Here is a 20,732-nt window from a genome sequence, read left to right as displayed (position 1 = left end):
CAATTGGCATGGCTCAGCGATTTATCCCTTTCCTGTTGGACAGTGACAGGGAGTCGTCTCTCCTCTGCCATTTACACGGCTTTCACTGTTGCTTTTTTCCAGGAAACAATTGCTTGGGAACAAAGCAGGAAATTTATTTTTTTCTTTTTAATATATATAGTACCTTAACTGTTTATATATAAACCCCACACTCATTTTTTTTCCACCTGGACTACTGATGGTGCCGCTGCTGTGACAGCTGATGGCCTCTTCTTCTTGGCCCATTTATTTCGCACCTCCCTCAGCATTTTCCTCGACGGAGGCTCCCACCGGCTCGCCGCGGTGGCAGACACCGCATGATTCACCAGGGACTGTTTGCCTTGGCCCGCGGGTCCTCCGCGCGGTGAATGGGATTTCCATTCCCCGGCGTTTCCCTTGGTCGGCTTCCCTGGAAGGCAGCGCGGGCCCGGCGCTGGCCGGGGAAGGATGCGCTGGCCAAAACCGCACCGCTTTGCTCTAGCAGGGACCCCACGGCCCTGCTGCGGCAGAGCCCCCTCGGCCGGGGCAAGCACTGCTCCTCGGGGCTGCAGGAGCCCCTCGCCACCCGGCACAGCGCAGGGACAGCTCAGGCAGGGAGAAACCGGCAGCGGGGCCGAGGTGCGCGGGGCCGGGAGCCCCGAGGGGCCGCCAGCCCCTATCCCTGCCGGGGCTGGAGGGAGGGAGGGAGCGTGTCCCGCGTCCCTCGGCACCAGGCGGGAAGGCGTGGGGCCGACGGCCCGTCGATCCCGTCTCTTCCCTCACAGCAGGCGGGAGGGAGCGCGAGGACAGCCCGCGTCCCTCACACGGGGCGGGCGGGAAGGAGCGGGACCGTGTCCCTGACGCCGGAGGCGGCTGCGGAGAGAGCAGCCCGGCCACCCCCGGCTCCTGCTGGGGCCGCACCGGCTCTCAAAGTCTGCGCAGGGCGGGCGGTGTCTCCCTAGTGGGACTCGCCACTTTCCCTCTCCCCCGTACGACTAAGCCGGGGCACTGCCGCCCGGGACGGGGCTGGCGGGAGGCGGCTGCTCCCGGGGGGCGGGCGGGGGAGCGCCGTCCGGGGCCGCGCCGGGGAGGAGGCTCCGCGCTCGCTCCCGGCCGCAGCCGCTGCCCGCACCGAGTGGAGCGGCCCCGCCAGCCCCGCAGGTAAGCCCGGCTCTGCCGCCCGCCCTGCCCCGCCTCGTCTGGCCTCTCCCACCAGCCAGGCGGGTCCGCGGCGCCCGCGGGCACCGCGATCTGCGGGCACCGCACCCCCGCGGGCACCGCACCCCGCCGCCCCCGCCGCCCGGCGGGCTCGGCACCCTGGCACCGCCGGCACCGGCGGCACAGCCGGCGGTCACCCTCACCCCGCGGCCACGGCTCGGCGGAGGAGCGGCCCTGCCCCGGGGGCCCCTCCGGGTGGGGGGCGGCCGGGGAGGGCCCCGCGGGCGGCGGGGGCCCCGTGGGGAACGGGAGGCCGAGACGAGGGGCCGCGGCGGCGTCTGCGTCTGGGTGGGATGTTCGCTTGCCGGGTTCCGCTGGAGTGGGTCTGCTGCTCGTGCTGCAGCCGCAGGAGAAAGGTTTCCCTTTCTTCTGGACTGCGTGGGTCTGAGCAAACTCCCCATCTACCCTCTATCCCGTGCTCGCCGCAGTAACTCATTAAACAGTCTGTCGGAAAAAAATCTCGCTATATTTTGAAGTCGGTGCAGAATCGGAGCCCAAACATCTGTTAGTGTGTAGCCTGCAGGTGTCTTTACCAGCTCGCAGTAGGACAGGATGGGGCTTATCCCCGTGCCGGGTACCCAGCCGGCAGCTCTGTGCTGGAGTTGTCACCTCTGACCCGCAGGGCTGGAGTTGCCCGGGCTGCCTGAGAGCACCGCGTGTGCTGGAGATGGGAGGAATGGGGAACAGCTTGCTATGTGTAATATACTTACCTTGGAAACCCAACCTAGGTGGTACTCATTAATCTGATAAAAATTATCGTGGCATCTTTAATGACCACATATTTCTGTCTCAGAAGATAGTTCTTTCATTGTCAGACTGGCCTCTATCACTGCTTAACAGTAGTTGAGTGTTGACTGAGAGGGAAGAATGCAACCTACTGATTTATGTAATACTTCCTTGATGCTTGGGTTTGCTTTTGGGACCATCATTCAAAGGGTGACTGATCCTGACTGAGATCTAAAAAGGTGACATGCTGTGCTTCTGTCAAACGGCTGACTACCTCAGAAGAAATTATTAAATTGTATCCCACCCAAAATTCTCCTTAAATCAAGAGCTTAATAAAAAACACATATGGCTTTTCCATTAAATCCTTCAAAATTTACAAAATAATTTTGGAATATTGCACTTTTCATATTGATGTTTCAGTTTCAAACTTTTCCTCATGTACTGTATATCACTGTGATTTTAACTATATTCATCAAATTAAATTTGATTTATGTCTTCAGAAAATGGAGCACTTTGTTACACAAAGCTGCAGCTCCATCTTGCACTCGTTATTCACACCTAATTACTTTATGAGAGTCTTTCCATTGACTTCACTGGGATTTCTCATGAGAAAGCGATGCCCATTCTAGGGCTTATTAGCTAGAACCCAAGGACCCAGCTGTGATGGTAAAAGATATTTTAGTCAGTCCAGGCAAACTAGGGAAAGGCTAATCAGATTTAAATACTCTCTTTTGACTTAAAAAACATTTCCATAGAAGGGTAAAACAACTATGCACTATTTTATTATAATATGGTTTTCACTAACAAACTCATTTTATACAGTGTACGTTGTTAGTGTTTTCATTATGAGCAAAGAGTATTTGTAATGAAGTGGTTTTAATCCTCAAATTATTGGTTTACACTGGTGCTGATACTGGGGTCAGCGTGACTTTGCAAATAAGTTTCAGAAATATTGTATCCTTTTTTTCTTTTTTTAAAAAAACCTTTCTGCTTGCAATTAACAGTCTGTTATGGTTTGTGACTGTAGCTCACAGAGGCAGACCTAAGAAGCCCATATATGTATCATGTGTCATATAATATATGCTTTCATTTAAGTATCTACTCTTCATGGTAAAAATGAAGTTTCTGAGTTTTCCCATACTACTCTTCTGGGAACTTAGTGGAAACTCTGATGTCTAGATCAAATTCAGTACCACAAAGTGCAAACGAGTCTTCCTCAAAAGAACAAGATAATGAAAAGGTCTATTGTCCAAGTGGCAACTGAAGAAAATCATAACATGGAGATTGATGCTGTCATAAAATAAGAATTCCCACTGCTAGAGCTTGCTGTCTGACCACTGGAATATGTGCAGAGTAAATCATACTATGGGTGTACTGTTCAATAGCACCACCATTAACTTTTATGTGGTGAGTTTCTGAAATTACTGAAATAGTCATCAGCTTCAGCTCATCTGGACCTGGAGGCTTACAGAGGTCCTCTCTGACCTAAATCATTTAGTAGTTATTTATTTAGCAACAGTGATATCAGGAAGTATATGTGTCATTTAGATGAATGGCTCAAAATTAAGTAATAGATCCCTCGATGTTCTTAATTTCCTTAGAGATGTAGAAAATTATATTATACATGTACTGCATATACTCTAAGTCCTTTAGATAGTGGTCCATTTTGTAAAAGTTCTACCGTGATATTTACACCTCACAATAAAATTTAATGCTGATCTCTTCTTCTTTCTGGTATGCTGTATGTTTTGATGTGTATACTCATCACTACGTGTGTGTGCTTATCCTACCTCTGTGCTTGGATAGGCAAGCTGTTCTTGCCCCATCCCTAACCCTCTTCTGACAGCTTCCAGAATGTGGTTGTGCTCCTGTATCCTGTAGCACCTTCAGCTATGCTCTGCATAGGGGTGTCATGTACAGTGTTGGGTTTGTGGGAATATTTGTCTGACTTCCAAATGTCATTCACCTCCCCTTCTAGGAACTGCTGTGTAATACATTTTAGGTCTTCCCTTTGCTGTTTCAAAATCTTAGTTTAGTCCACTGTCACATTTGATTTTATTAGTCTGTGATACAACTCATTTGTGGGCTTTGTAGCCACAGCTGGAATGATTAGGTACTTAGGGAGTTCCAGCTGCAGCCTTTGCTGTGCAAGGCAGGGGAATCTCTCAGTACAGAAAGCATTGGAATATCCTCTTAGTTGCCAAGAGAGGAATACGTGCTGGATGAGGAGGACCATATGGAAGCATAGGAAACAAAGGTTAGTGTCCCCATCACTATGCAGACATGTCTGGAACAGACGAATTGCTATCACATACTAGGATTGTGCCCTTCTGCAGATACAAAACAACGTATGGCCATGAAGCTTCCCGGACCCACGCAAAGAATTTATCCCAGTTTTCTTGTACTGGAGTACACAACTTCTGATCCTAAATCCACTACAGATTCAGGTTACTTGTACTGACTGAACACTCATTATTTCACACTGATGTTGCCAAGTCAACAGTTGTTTTTATTACTGTAGTGGCTTGCTGTGCTGCTATGAAAGCTGTTTGCATGTGGGTTACCTGTCTCAGAATATACCAGAATTACTAATTGACTTTTAAATAATGAGTTTCCCAGGTTCATCTGATACTACTGACAGCATGAATGGCCAGTGTTAGCCTCCTAAAAGGAGGTAAAGAATGTATTAACATGTGAGTACTGCTCTGCCGCTTTGCAGGACATGGTGCAGTGGTGGGTAGGTTCATGGTCTCATGTGCACATAGTGCCTGCCATCAGGGTTGAGCAGCAGGTGAGGAATTAAAAAACTTAGAGCACCTGCAAACTGGTTTCTTCTTCATGATTTAACTGTATTGGTGAGATGCAGTTGACAGCCATGATTTAGAGTAGGTCTACCTATCCTGTGCTGCTGAGCCTAGTGAAGTTCTCCTCATGCAGCAAGGAGTCACAGAAAATCCAGTCCATCACTTGAGGGAACAGAATGACAGTGGAGTGCTTGTCTGTAAGGATGAAGGCAAGATGTTGCTTCTTTCTGATGTGCTAAATATCATCCTCCTGTTTGTGGCCAGCTGCTCCCACAAAAACCTGCATGGCTAGGGACAGATGTCTTATGATGTTGGACTCTGTGGGGCTCTGTAGCTATTATTCAGAGCTAGAAAATGCCTATGTCAGCAACTGGTCCAGAAAGACAGAAGAAATTATTAATACTCTATGTCCTGATGCTTGTACCACACAGAGTGATTTTAATAAGTAATGCATGTGCTGGCTTGTGGATAGTGAAATACCTTGGAACATGTTGTAACTGATAGTTAAGAGGGTTTTACAGTGCCTGCAGTCCTAAATTTTTTTTTAGTTTCTGAGATGATGGGAATTGAGAATGAAGTATTTTGTGGCTTTGATGTAATAAGAGCTTGTTTGTTTTTCCAAGTAGCTTGCTGTGCTTGCTAACTTGGGGACACAGACACTGATTTTATTGACTTTTATGAATCGCTCGTAGTTCCTCTAACCAGTAAAAGCTTTGTCTTTGATCAGTTTCCTGTTATCTTAAAAATGGGTAGATAATAAAGAGTGCTGAAAGAACTTCAAAATGGTTTCACTTCTATGCATTTATGTATTTTATAACTTAAAACCACTGAAGTTAGATCTGCTGGCACCTTAATGAATAACTCTTAACTATAAAACAAGAAAAGCTGAAGGCAGGCTCTGTAGTGGTAATAACTGCTGCCTCTGGTGCTTTTTTTCACTTCCCTTTCCCTTCCACCTATGAGGAAAATTTATGTAGGATTCAAAAGAGGGGATACTATTTGCAGATACTAAAGGTGTTGATGTTCCATGTAACTAACTGCTCAGAACTTCTGTGCATTATGCCAGTTTTGGTGGCAGCTGGAGTACCCCAGTTTTCTGATTTCTTTTTCAGCACGATCTGCTCAGCAAACAGGTACAATTTTAAGGTACCTGAGTGAAACAGGTGGTCTTCTAGGCCACTGGGAGGGTTTCCCAATTTTCTGTAAAAGAAATTTTCCTAAAATGGTGTAAGAGATGGAAGGAAACTGCCTTCAGCGTGAGCCACAGATCATCTCTTCTCCCTTGATATTATGTAAGAGTTATCACAGCGAAGAGGACAAATATTAATGACTGCACTGTGTGGTGGAGAAGGTCATTGATTTATCACCATACTGAATATTCAGTAGTGTCTCTGTCCAAAACAGCTATCAACCTCTTATGAGGAGAATTCCACAGAAAGATACTTGAAAGCATAGAAATGGCTTTGCGTTGTTTCACTACTGTCCAACAAAGGAAATAGATATTTTAAAGATGAATTCCCAATTTTATTTTTCAGTCTTCTTACATTGTAGTTCATGAAAGTTGAAAATCCATAACAGTGCCTCAGAAAAATTACCCTGATGCTTGGGTATATGGATAAGCAAGCACAGGTAAAATGGATAAGAAAACACCATGGCACTAATCAGCACTTGACTAGCAGCCAGTTAGGGAGCCAGGCAAGCCTGAAAAGAATAGAGAGTCTGTCTATTTATTTACCATCTTCTAGGAGAATCTCCTCCTTTATACCAAACTTCTTCAAGACAGGTGCAGATATTGCAAGCAGCCCTCACCAGATTGTATCTCTGTGAGCACCAGTTGTCTGTTCTCTGTTAGGAGCTTCTTCACTTGTCTAGCACAGCATTGTGTTGCACTGACTACTCCAGAGTTGCTGTGAAAGCCCTGCACGGGACCCTCTTCTTCCTGTCACCATGGGTAGAAGAGTGGAGCAGTGGAAGATGGTGCATCTGTGCTCAACCTGTTAAGTCTCCCTGGATTGCCACTTCCTCTTGCAGTCCTTTTATTTAGAGGTGTTCAGGTTGTTTGTCTTACAGTGACTTGGTCTTGGGTCAACCCAGGGGAGTTAGTTCCCAATGGTATGATGCTGAATACTCCTGGCGTGACAGCTGGAATCAAAGTGTTTGAAAGATATTCCCCAGGTAGCCACAAAAATAAGTCTTGTGAGTTTGGTACTTTGGGAAAGTGTTCTCAGCTGGTAGAGCAAGGGTTAGCCAGCAATGTGAAGCTACAGAGGGGCTGTGCCAGCAGCCTGGCTTAGCCTGCTGGGAAGTGCGGTGTTAAATAGCAAATGTGGTGCAGTAAACACCATCCATATTCTCGAGTGAAGACAGGGAACCTTGCAGAAGACCCAGAAGATAAACAGAGAACCATGGGAGGACTGTGTGCAGAGCAGCCATGCAACCACAATACAAGCTGGTCGTGTAAAAATGCAAGCAGCAGCGGACACAAATATGTACCTGGAACTAGAGCAAAGCACACAAGGTCAGACTGTCATCACCTCAGGAAAGCAGCACAGATTTCAGTGTGGATGAAAGGAGGAGAGGCTTGGATCAGTGGTATCAGTGTATTTTATCACATATACAGCCTTTGGCTTTGGGAACTTGGGTTTGTTTGGGTTTTTTTTCTTCTTATGGAAAATGGATGCAATTTTAATTTTAATTTTTATTTTAGATTATATATAACTTTTTTAAGATGAGGCAACTGAAACATTGCTTTCTCTAGACATGGTATTTTAGAACACTGTGAGGGTAGGAGTGCGTTCATAATAGATTTTTTTTAGCAAGAGTTGGTTTTTTTTGGGTGGAACTGTAAGTAGATTTGTTTTCTGGTTATCAAACTGGTAAAGATAATGAGATCTAAGGATCTAAGGTTTCTGAATTAAAATTAAATACTATTGAACAATATGTTATTCAGTGGTTCTGTTTCTTTAGTTCACCCAACCTTACTTTTCAAAGGGACTGGTAAAAATCACACAAAATTGAAAATTTACTGCTTTAATGTATTTCAGAATTCAACGACAGCTAATGAATGATTATGTGTGCATTTTGATTTATATGGTCAGCTAATATGATATTTGCGTGCTATATATTTTCCTAACAGAATTCAAACACTTCAAATCACAGCAAACAAACACCTTTTTTTTATTTCTGAAGTTGCTTGTGGGCAGTTGTGAGCCTAGTGAATTTGAAACTGTGACCCAGTATCAAAAATTGCTACAATGGTATAAAGTACGGCAAGTGACAGAACGTAAGAGGGTTTAGTTTGGGGTGAGACTGTCCTGAGACACTTCTTTATCACCACTTCCTTTGACATCATGCTGTTACTGGTTCAGCAGTGTGTTGTGAAGGTTCTCCTGTCATGCTGTCATTTGCTCTCCATTAACATGCCACCAGGAGCAGGCCAGATGGCTTTACATAGAGTTCAGTGCCATCTTCACAGCTGTTGAGGATGGATAGAAAGGAGGGATGAGTTAGGCCACTGATAACTGTGTAGTAGCCAGATAGCCCTCTTAAACAATCTGTTCATGCTGGCTTCCTGTGACAGCCTTGTAAGGAGCATCTTTCTCTACGCTCCTTAGCTCTCTGAGCATGGTTTTGGTTTTTCTAAAACATTGGTGCTATAGCTGGCGTGTATCCTTGAGGTCTGTTTGCCTCATGTACTGAAGGGACAGGCCAGAGTGAGAGGAGACCCTCTTGAACAGCCCCGTGTGTGTTGATGTTCTGAGAAGTGAGGAGATGACCTGCAAGAAAATTTCATTGGTAATCTCCAGCAGTAACAGCTCTTGCCTCCAGCAAAATTTAGTCCCATTTCCAGTGGTGTGTGCTGTTTCCAGTTTCTGACTAGAGCACTGTAAAAAGTCTACCAATAATACCATCCTGGTGTCCATGCTACTGGGAATCCGAATATTTAATTTTTTTTGTGGCCATTTTTATAAGCACCAGGTATTTGCATCTCTTTATTAGTTTGAATGTCCTTAAATCATATATTGTGTGTTACTGGACAATATTAAACATTGAAGCAAGGCTGGGCATTTTGAGTGCAAGGATTCATTTTATTCTCTGCCATATAAACCAGAACACTGTGTTTGCATTTGTGGTTGCTGAGTAGGATACACAAAAGGAAAAACAGATTGATAGTCAGAAAATTACATTAATATGTAGTGGTTGTGTGGGACAGACTGAATGAAGAATAATATACAAAGTACTTTTGTTAGAGAGAAGATATTTAATGAATATTTTCTGCCAGTGAATACCTCATAGTGGGAAAGAAAAGAAGTTATTTTTCCAAAGTGGAGCATTTAGTTGCCTTCTGTTACATATCTGCTTGTCAGGTTTAGGATCCGTGTTAAAATTGTTTTCAACATCTTATTTACTTCACGAAGAATTAATGTTAAAATTTGCACTGCTTCAGAAGCTACACTCAGTTTCAGCTAGAACAGTTCCGTGTTGTGAAAAGGGGTAGTTTGATCCATCTCTTGCACACCTAGGGGAGCTCTTGACTAAGCTTCATCACATCAGCAGTTCAAAGGCTGAATCTAGCTCATATGGGACATTGTCTTCACAAATGCAACAATAAAGTTTTGGGTGAATGTAGAAGGACTCTCCATCTGAGGAAGCCATCAAGAGGGAACATGGCCAGAAAACGAGCCTCTAGCATGTCAGGTTTTGCTTTCTGTTGTGGGCAGAGTCAGTCATGGCTTTTCATGGCACATTAACAAGATCCTGATAAGGAATAATCTCTTAGTGTGGGAATTTTGCCTGCCAATTTGTTCTTCTGTATGACAAAACTTTTCCAGAACCTATGGCAAGCTCCTTGCTAGTCCTTAGGAGTCTACTCCAGAAACAAGATTCATTCTGCACTGTTATCTTCATGTTAGCAACCATGGGCTGTCTTCTGAAAAGAAAGCATGAGCTGTCACCAGTTCACATTTATAGTTGCTATTTCTGAAATGTATTTTCTTCTCTCTATTTTAATTCTCCAAGATTTTTCTGAAGAAAGAATGGCTCAGACTACAAGAACCATTAAACTTCTGAAAAAAATGCAACAGAGTGCTGAATGGAATAACAAAAATATATTTGTGTCCCACTCAAACCCATTTATGCTGGCAGGCTGACTGAAACAAAGTTCCTTTTCTTGCTTTAAAAATACTTGATTACTATGAATGATTGTAGATGTAGACTACGAACTTCGACTAACAATACTTATAAATGCAATGCAGGGATTGCCAACTGCTTTATTATGTAGATCTTATTTCTTGAGGTTGTAGGTATTATTCCATGCCTATTCTGCATATTTGTATGTGATGGAAGCAAAGCAATGGTACTGGGTGGCTGACAGGGCTGAAGTGTATCTTTTTATGTAATTGAAGAGCTTATCTCCTTCTCTCCTCTACTGCAGTTTCACATCCTTGAATGAACTTCTGTTTCTTGAAGATGAAGAAAATGGTTGCATGCTTCTTTCTGCTATTTGCACACACTCTGCTTTCCACTGTTATGGCAAAAGATCTCCCTGGAAGACGTTTCACCCGAAGAAGGGATGTTAACACACAATCTCTACTAGGTAAGTTACACACAAAACCCCCCAAAACTCCAGTACCAAAAGCTGTCTCAAATACAAACAAAAAAAGGCATAAGCAGCTGGCCAAACCTTGGCTAAAACAGTTTATAATAAAACGGAGATTTTCATTTGCCAGCAGGAGTATGATAAAATGTGTTGACCAGTTAGCAGCTGTTGAAAGAAGGTATTTACTTTTGGGGTACTAGATTTACTGTATATAAGTGGTATGAAATAAATATTTGCTACAGGACTGTTGGCCTATTAGAAAAAAAGACCTTATTTTCAGGGTTTAGAGAAAGTACATATTGGTCCATGGAGGTTCTGTCAAATGTGCCTTTTACTATACTAGAAAGTTTTAGCTGTCTATGTGTATGTAATGTGTATAAAGATGATTGAATGGAAATCTGTGGCTTTTGAAATGAGGCTTGTCATTACACTGCTAATTACATGCTCATCCCTTCATTTTGGCAGATTTATTTTATTTATAATGAGTAGCACATTTTTCATCTTTTGCCAAAAATTTGAAGACAGAATCTATCAGTTTTTGCTTGTGGCTGCCATATTTTAAAATATGTCATTAAAGATATGTTCATCTGTCTCTTGTTGATCATCACCTGTAGGTTATCAAGCAGTCTGCTGATCAGCTCTTTCATCTCCTAGCAGTTTGCAACTTAGAATAACTTTCTTTTTTCTTTGTTTAAAGTAATTGTCAGATTATGAAAACACAGCATGGATGGGGTATGAACGCAGCCTGTCATTAGGGATCAATGATCATATCAATAATAGATTTAATCAGATACCTCTCTCCAGCCACTGGGAGATGGTCAGTGGGCTGCCTCTCCATAAAGGTCACCTTACCTAGGTGAACATGAGGAATGTGAAATGTCCTACAGAAGATAATATTGGGAAGAAAGAAGACAAAAGCAAGCCAGAACTTGGGAGAACAGGTGACAGAGCTTGGGAGCACCAAGTTTTATCAGTGAAACTCTTCTCCAGACAAAATGTAGTCCTTTAAACCATGTAAAATTCCACAAAGTACCATTCACAATCTGTTAACTTTAAAATATTGGTTTTCAGTTCCTATAGGACAAATTCAAAACAAATGACAGCATATTTCCATTTCTTATTCATCTTTCTCAAAACTAATAGATGCAATCTTGAAACACTTGGGGTTCTGCAACTGCTGGCTGAAAGCCACAGGTCTGGAGATCCAGTTGACCAAAAAACATGGATATAGAACAGCAAAGATAAATACCCACACTCACACCTTACTTAATAAGAACCTAAAACTTTCTAAATATGGTTATATAGCAGCTCTTCCTGAATATTTGATGGTTCCCAGCAAATACCTTGATCTTATTACTTTAAGAAATAAACTACCCACCTCTCTAGAAAATGAGCACAAAGGCAAGGTGTTATGTGAAGAAAGTGAAAGTGTCCCATTTCTCAGCTTGCCTTTCTTCCCTGTGATTTTTAAATTGCTTTTATAGCCTCTTTTTAATATTTTAAATGGTGGAAAATATATGAAAAGGATTAGCACTCAATATAAATCAAAATGTATAGATTAAATTATTTATTTCTCCTTTCAAAAGTCAAGTGATTTCTGGTCCCTGCATTTGGAAACTTCTGGATCCCTGTTCAGTTTGGCATGTGAAGGATGCAAACAGTTCTGGCAGCTGTGGCTAAAAGAACCTTTTCAAGACATTAAATGATGCAAGAAACTTTGGGCATTCTCTGATCCAGCCCATAAAAGTACGTGGCAGTTTGGAGCCAGACCCTTGGGCCTTGCATTCTGTTTCAATAAATTAGGTCACCTGCTTCAGATTTAGCCATGTGTAGGAACAGGGGCATGGTAAAAATGTTCCTCTCTGTGAAGAACAGAATACGTCAAATGCATGCCACTCTGCTGGAGAGCTGCAGTGTTCCTTAAATTACATGAAAAAAAAGGGGGCCAAACCATGATCTCAGTGACATCAAGTCAATAGGGTTAATAAAATCACTCCAGAATTCCAGCAATTTAGCCGGGATTAGAAATTGTATCTTTCTATATAATATGCATTTTATGAGGAGTAGTAGTGGTGATGACAGTTGCTGTGGTGGAAAGACTTGGTTGGCAGGCAAAAGGGAGTAATAAAGCTGCAAAGAACCAACAGGTACCTGCAAAAGTAATAAAAGTTTAGTTTGGGGGTTTAGGGTTTTTTTGTAGATGTCTCTTTTTTTTCAGACTAAAATGTTTTTAGGACTAAAATGAAGGATTATCAATGTAAGTATAGTAGTATTAAAATAATTTTATTCCTTTTTTCTTCATTTCACTAATTTTTACAACAAAAGTGTACTACTGTGCTAACTGTTTACTGGTAAAATACTAGTATTGTCCATGGGTAGAAGTGATAAACAAGCAAAATGGAATGGATGAAAAATCCAGCTTTAGGAGGATTTAATTTTTCATCAGCCATGCACTAACACTTCATAGATTTTTTAATTGTCGTGTTAGGGCTAATAGCCTATACATTTTAACAAATGCTTCAGAAAGAATGAAAAATGGTGTGAAAAGACGTATTTTTTTCTTACGACTAAATCTCAGTGTGTGTTGTTTTAATTTGGCAGATCTTTGCCATGTTTGTTGTTGTATAAAACTATTTTTGCTATAGCTAACAATTTCCATTAAAGATTTGAAATATTCTGTACAGGGATCGATTGTACATCAAGTTTTTGGAACTCTGTCTGAACATCAATTTTTTTGAACTCTCTCTTTATGGCCCTCAAAAGCCAAACTGCTTTGCAGGTTTTTCTTTCTTTAAAAACTGAATCAGTCTTTCAAGTATTAAAAACTTGTCAATTGTGCCAAATTAATTGATTTTTTAACATTTTCTTAAAGCTTTCTTGATATTAGATAGAAAATATACATGCATTTCAAGTAGTAAAAGAATTTGGTTTAGATTGCTGGAAGATACTGTTTTATGTAGGTGTATTGTAATGTATGTTTTAAAGGATCTATTTCCGTAGTTCTGTAAGATCTTGTGGAACAACAGAAAGAAATTGGATGGTCCATTTGTCTTTCCTGTAGCAGAGGGCAGTCACCTCTACCCTTACATGACATATGAATTAAATTTTGTCTTCTCTTTCCCCTTGTCAATAATTTTATCCCGAGTTTGGAGCTTTGATCTTATCCTGATTCATTAAAGGAAATTAATTTTTTGTTTTAGAGTCTTCTCTTTTAAAAGCCGAGAGAGAGCTCTAAAGAGTTTTGACTTAGTTCTCAGACAAAGTCATTGTTCCTGTTGAGCACAGCTGTTTTGTTAGATTACACAGAGATGGCTGAAAACAGAGTTTGCCAGCTTAGCATTGCTTTTTGGATACTAAAGAAGAGCAGTAATATACTTGCTACACTGTTATAAGGATAAAATCATGTAAATTCCATTAGCTGATTCCTTTCAGATATAATGAAACAGACTTCCACACCTCAACAGACTGAGGAGGAGCTGGGTCAGTTGTTCACGGTGGCAATTTCCATACTGTGTTTTCAAGGCCACAGTCAGAGGTTCCATGTTGGGAAGCAACACGTATTCAGTGCTTCGAAGATGTAGCACTTCCTTGGTGTTTCATGTTATGGGCTTTTTTGCTGAAGTGGATTTGGGACTTAGGATCTACTGCATCTTAACCTTACATTATAAGATATACTTATTATAATCTTATAAACTTATTATAAAACAAGCAAAACAGAATTGCAGCATTGTGAAAAAACCACAAATTTTTGTGTTTGGGTTTTTTCTTGATGAATTCTATTCTTGTAAACTGAACATGTATTTCATTTCACAGGGACGTATTTCTTTGGAGAGCTTTATACTGGATGCATGGAAATAATTGAATAAGCAGTAGAATACTATTCTAAGCAATAGCATTCTTTCTGTTCCTTAGCAATATAAAACATACAGCTACCTGGTTTTAAAAATAGCTAGTTATGTGAGGAGAAAAGCTAATTTGGGGGGACATTCGTTTAGACACTACATGATACTAGAAGAAACGACAAGAGATTAACTGACACATCATAAAATTAAAACAGAGGGGAAGGAGGCCAAGAAAGAAATGTACTTGGCTCTTGTTCAGTGGAAGCTGCTGCTTAACACAAATGTCCCTATCTGTGTTAAATTATATTTTGCAATAAAATATACAATGATTTGTCTCTTAGTTGCATATATGTTATTCCTCTAGTAATATGAAGGGAAGTAAAATTAAGTGACATGGAGCAGTCACTAAATTTGTAAATCACTTGATACAGTTGGTTAAAATTATTCCAAACATTCTTATATCGAACCCAGTTCTTAAACTTGAGTGTATGTAACTTCATCAGTTTAACCATTCTTAGTTATTTTAGCAGCGAATCAGAGGGGAAAATACTTGACAAGAGTGAGTCGAATGCATGATGCTTCTGCGGAATGCAGATAAGATTCTTGTTTAGTTTTGGTTGAATTTGTTGTACATTTATGTACTAAGACCTGGCCAGAGATCTCTAAACTCTGCTACTGTGGACTGTTGACCCAACATGGGTTGATAACTGCTGTAAGAAACTCATTCACAACCTCAACATATGTGTGTATGTGTTATTTCTTCACGTAAATGCAGCCCTGCCAAGTTTTTTGTCCTCAGACGTAAGTAAAATTGTTGTAACTGACGTCAGTATTGCAATTAAAAGTCAGAATTGTGTCCCAGTAAGTACATAATGTGTCTGACATTCTATACTGGTATAATACTAGGGGAGATGAAAACTGTTCAAGGCAGTAGATAAAGGTAGGAAGAAGTTGTCAATTACATCTTTTGGATTGTAAAAGTATAAGCACAATCCTGACCAAACTTTTATAAGGATACAATATATCAGTTCTATAATCAAAACATAAAGTTGCCGTATAGATAGAAACCTGTTCTATTTGGAAAGAGAGCAAGCAAAGCATTTTACAGTCTGTGAAATCACCTGTTTCTTCCCTCTGAGGTGTGTAGGTATATATTACAATCTTTGTGCCTCAAGGCAATATTAACAATGGTGTGTTTTACGTCCCAGTAGTGTTTGTTTCAATAGCTGAGAGGTTTCCCAGAGACTTTATATCAACTCTTGAAACTTCAGCTTTCATCTTAGTCTCTCAGCTGTTGGACTCTCCCCCACAGTAGCTGCTCTTTCAAATTTCTGGGGTTTATGCACAGCAGGACACCCTGTCTCTGTGGCTTTGAGGTTTGGTAGCCTGGTTTGTGCTGAGGCTGTGCCTCCTCAGCCACTAACAGAGGTCCTGGAGTCTGAGAAGGCGAGATATGAGCAGCAATCATATCCCTGCTCATCCAGTTGTTCCCTGCAGCAGCTGTTATTCCTTAAACAGGCCCAACTAATGACCCATGAGGGCTAGCTGGGACCATGACAGACCCCTGGGATTTGTGTCCTAATGCTCATCTGCAGCCAATTATCATGGAGATCAGAAAGTTTGAATTTTGGTCTGTGTTAGCAATTTTTAACCACAAAACAAAATTATACTTGCCAACTCTTGTATTTAGTATTGGTTATTAATTTTCAAGTAATGCATCAAGACAACATTCACTTTTAAGCTACCTGAAGGGTATTTCAGTAATAGTCTTTCCACTCTTTCCTCCTTCCTCTCTTCTTTGTGTGGTTTTCTTATTCTTTTACCTTTGCCCCCCTTTTTCCCTTCTTTTTCCCTTTTTTTCCTTTATTTTATGAAATTGATTTATAATTTTTCCACAGGAAGAAAGACTATCTACTGCTACAGAAAAAACCTGAGTCATGAACTAAACAGCAAATGATCTTTGTATTTCTGAATTGGTTTGTTACAACCCCCACAAATTACTGTGAAATGCCATTTCTGTTTGAAAAAGAGTTTGCCTTGACAATAATTCAGTTAGTAAAATTACAAACTGTTGTTATGCGTATGTTCTCAAGGAGCTCAAAGCCTCCTTTGTGTATTTTGTCTTGAAAAAATATCAGGCCAAAAGAAAGAACACTGATCTTCCGAAGTTTTTGACTTCATTGTGAGCACTTTAGCTTCTTAAGTAAAAGAAGCGCATATGTGCAAAATTAACTTGAAAATCCTGGAAACAGCATTTGCATAACTTAAGGAACATCTCATTTTATAGGTGTGAGTGGGTTAGACATTACTGTGAATGAAGACAACATTTAAATTGCTTTGGAAGCTTGAAGACACCATCTACTTATTTAAGTGCTGCTGAAGTGGTAGAACTACTGCTTTGCCAGTGGTCATGATGCCTCATGTTTTGGGGGACAGTGGGAAATGGTATACAGCACTATCCCATTATGGTGTTTTCTGAATTTGTCCTGGAAAAGAGTCTAATACTTAGACCGTTACCAGTGGATAGAAATATGTGGTTGCAGGTCAGCTGATCAGTGAGTAATGTTGAGGTTGCTAACAGCTTTCCCCGTAAACAAAGACAGGGGCGACTTTAAAAAAAAAAAAGTATGGAAAGGAGTTTTTAAAACATTAAGCTAATATCCGGAAAGCGGGAGAGCACTAATTCAATAAGGTCACATTTTCTCTCTAAATTTTCCATGCTGCTACTAACAGTTGTTTACTTTCTGTATCTGTTCCTTCTCTAATAATTTCTGTGTCCTTCTAACAACGCCCCAAGTAGCTCAGACAAGATAGGAGTTTAAGATCTTCAAGGTGAAAGATACAAAGAGCACCACCTCCCATATAATCACCTTTTTTGTGTTGGTTGTGATTTGATGTTTTACAGATGAGTGCGGGAAAAGACAGTTGCAATCAGAGTGAGTGCGTTCAGGCTGCCTGTAGGAACTGGATGCAAAGTAGCATTAACTGTGTGTGCCACGAGGTTTCTCCATCGTGGCTCAGAGAATGAATTCCTCCTCTCTCATGGGTGTAAGCTATCCTTAGCTCAGAGCACATAACATTTGTTTCTGTCAGGAAGCAGTGGGTAGATGTTGATGCTGCCAGTGCACAGGGATATCAGTATTATTTTCCTTCTGTCCAGGTATGCCCCTGCCTGCAAGGAAAACAACCTGTTCCCCGGTCCTCCTGACCATGAAAGCAGGTTTGGCTCCTGTCAGGAAACCCAGCAGTTTCCATCTCAGAACAGCTGAAATATGAAAAAGAGCTAAGCAACTTGAGAGTATCCCTACACCATACTTTGACTGCATGCCAGAGACAGCACCAGTGTTGGTAAAGAAGTGGAAAAATACTAGGAGTCAGTTTGGGGACTCTGGAATTAGAGAGGCTTAATAATGACCTTGTTATTTTGAAGAGCATGATATGGAAGGAATAGAAATAGTGAGGTGAAATGAGAACAAAGTAATGGACCCTCCTGCAGTGACTAATAATGAAGCATTTGCATGTAGAAGGAAATGGAAATCGCTGGACAAGAGCCTCCTGCTGTACAGTTCTCCCAGAAATTTTGGAAGTTCAGAAGAGATTTTGTCAGAGGCAATAAAGAAATGTCTGGAGGCTGTGTTCCATTTAGAGATTGTTCCCAGATGAAGAAATTTGTAAGGAAGAATGGGTGAGCTGCCAAACTCATAATGAATGTTTGGGTTAGGGCCATAGGCCTGTGTATTTGGGGAAAGGCTCAGGGAATGGATGGGGCCAGGGACTAGAGGGGCAGGTCTTGGAACCAGGGCTTGTCTCAAAGCTGGCAAGAGGTGGAGTCACCTGCAGAACTAAGGGCAGCACATATGTGTGCTAGGAAAGGAGTACTAAGCAGTTTCTAATATTCTCTTCAGGAACTAGGTATTGATCATATCTGAAATGCACCATATCATACTTTGCCTTTCTTTGAATTAAAATGATAAGAAAACGAAAGGAATGGAAGCTAACTTGCTCAAAATGTCTCAATAGAGACAAGAAGTGCTTGGAATTATTGCTCTTCCTAATTTATTCTTTGCAGTAATCACAAAATGTGTTTTCCAAAACATTTTGTTCTTACCATATTTATGAATGAATTGGCAATTTGAGTATTCTTTATTTGTATGATTGTATGATAAAGATTAAACCTTCCTGATGAACTAATAAATCATTTGGAAGTATCTGAGAACCTGTCAAACACAATCTTTCTGGGTGGATATTTAGCTAGGAAAAATCAGAACTGTGGACTTCAAGAAAAAATATTTGACACCCAGCAAGTTCATACATTTTGAAACAGATTTGGTAGGAGTTATACAAAGATTTATAAAGAAAGAAGTTGTAAAGAGAAGATAGGCAAGTAAGGTTGACAGCTAGAGGGAAAATGAAATAATAGAATGACAAAGAAAGAAGATAAATTTAGGAAGTATGGTTTGCTCACCTGGAGAATGGTTTTATCCTCTTTTATTTAATTCTGAGTGAAGATCTTGCTCTGTTACTGAAAGATAAAATCTAAAAATGAACCTGGTGTTAATGCTGGCAGTGTCACAGGACATGTAATTTTTTGTATGTACATTACTGTGGAGTGAGCTAAGAAACACAAAATCTTAAAATTGCCATTAAAGCCTTCTCAGGCAGTAATTTTTCTATGATCTCATTTTTTCTTAACTGGTGTAATCCTTTCTTTTTGCTTAAATTGTCTTGCTCTATAGCAAGTATCTTCCTGGAGTTAATATTAACTAGTTATAAATCACTTTTTCAACTTTGCTGTAGTGTTTACCAAATTGAGCTAATCTCCTATTGCTCTGCATACAACAATAGCCTTTAACATTTACCCATTCTCATCTATCAGGATAAAAACCTACATAACCAAATAAGTAATATCCAGATTAAAAAAAAAAAAAAAGTATTTAGGAGTCATAAAGATGTAGGACAACAACAGAAAATAACTAACTTGTTTTCAGACAAACAGTGTTTTCAATAGAGTGAGCTTGCAAAATCTTGTGAAAAACCACCATTTAACATTTGGGTCCTTTGAATGTGTTGTTTGAGTATCCCCAAATGGAAATGTCTGAGGAAATTGAACAGTGCTGGGAACTTCTTTGACACTGGAACTCCACCATCATTGTTGCTGCTAAATGTCTCTGGCCCGCAGTGACTATCAACCCCAAGCAATCCCCATGCATGGTTCAAAGGCTACAGAGAATAATCCCTACAGGGGTTATTCCCAGTAGACATCTTGCATACAGCCACTCTATTTTACTGGGAAGGTGAGTTTAACACTGTGCATGCAGGCCAGCTGGCCTCTGAGCTTAGCTGGTACTTTAGATTGCTCTCTGGCACTGAGACCAGGGTACAAAGCAGCCTATTGCTGTGTTACAGAATACCCTGAGCTCACGGAGAGATACAACAGTATTAGGAACTGTTCTAATGATTTAACAGCCCAGAAGAGTCAATTCCAACTACCAGGAAAACTCTTTGGTACTGCCTTAGTTATATTAAGAGAATGTAGCATTAGTTAGATGTAAGCCAAAATAGGGATTCAGACCTGACCATAATTTACTTTGAAAAAAGAGTAGAAGGAAACCTGCAGGGATCAGAGAAAATAATTTAACAGAATTTTCAGCTTAAGATGCTCAGTGTGAAGTATTCTTTTAAGCTTCGTTTCATGTGTCTCTCAGTAATTGGATCCCAGTTGGATTCTTCCAAGTAGAACTGAAATTTCCTTGCATTGTTAGTTTTGCAAAGGTGGCATCATTGTAATTGTCATTTACAAAATGAATACTGAGTGAAGGAAGAGAACATACTTACTACTGACTTGATGAGTCCTTCTGTCTTTATCTTGCCCCTCCTGGCCTCCCCTTTGGATAAGACAACTCACTCTGAGGGATTTTTTAACTTTTGTGTTGGCTTTACAAAACCTCCACTGACTTAGAAGCAAGTTTATGGATGAGTAGCTCTTTTCAATGAGTATGTCACTTTTTATAAGAAGAATGGAAGGGAGTTACTTTTGGGTACTAAGATGTTTGCCAAAATTGCAAGAAAGTTCCCTGTTTAAAATGAGAGCTGGTCAGAGGAAGAGATTATAGTTTACAGGGCAAATGCAAAAGGATGTAACTGCTAAAAAGCTATCTGAGGTGATGAGTGTTTAGATCTGTTAGTTGTTACTGATTGCCACTCCTCAAAATATCACCAAACTAATTTTCCATTTGTAAGAGAGTTACATTTTGTTTTTCATAGAGCCCATCTCAGTTAAATCAACTTTAATAATTATAGGGTTCTTAAAAATTCCCTCCAGTTCAGAAGACACAAATTTTAAATACAATTTAATTTGAAAATGTGTGGTATTTATAGAGGTAGAGCTTTGCTTGTCAAAGTAGTTTTGAAATATACTGTATTTCATTCAGACTAGCAGATTTTTCTTTAGAAATTTAGCACAATGGGGTGTGTTTCTGTTAGTACTATCCACCAATGCTGTCCAGGCTTTTACACACCAAGATTCAGTCCAGACTTCAAAACAGA

General features: G+C 40.8%; 1 protein-coding gene across 8 annotated transcripts in view; it reads left to right on the top strand.

Annotated features, from left to right (window-relative positions):
• The first annotated feature begins 1,082 nt into the window (after window positions 1-1,082).
• Window positions 1,083-20,732, top strand: part of MATN2 (matrilin 2) — a 68,068-nt gene continuing 48,418 nt past the window's right edge. For all 8 annotated transcript variants that reach the window (XR_007628593.1, XM_050312281.1, XM_050312247.1 and 5 more), the window contains exons 1-2: window positions 1,083-1,158; window positions 10,180-10,341. Coding sequence is in view for 7 of the 8 variants with exons in the window: in XM_050312281.1 (XP_050168238.1) it covers window positions 10,194-10,341 (148 nt within the window). In the remaining variant the exon portion in view is untranslated. The remainder of the gene's footprint in view (window positions 1,159-10,179; window positions 10,342-20,732) is intronic.

The sequence above is a fragment of the Myiozetetes cayanensis genome, unplaced genomic scaffold (genome assembly GCF_022539395.1).
Source record: "Myiozetetes cayanensis isolate MyiCay16 unplaced genomic scaffold, myiCay2020 scf1, whole genome shotgun sequence".
NCBI lineage: Eukaryota > Metazoa > Chordata > Aves > Passeriformes > Tyrannidae > Myiozetetes > Myiozetetes cayanensis.
Note: the sequence above shows the minus strand (reverse complement) of the source record. Positions and strands in the feature narration are given on the sequence as shown.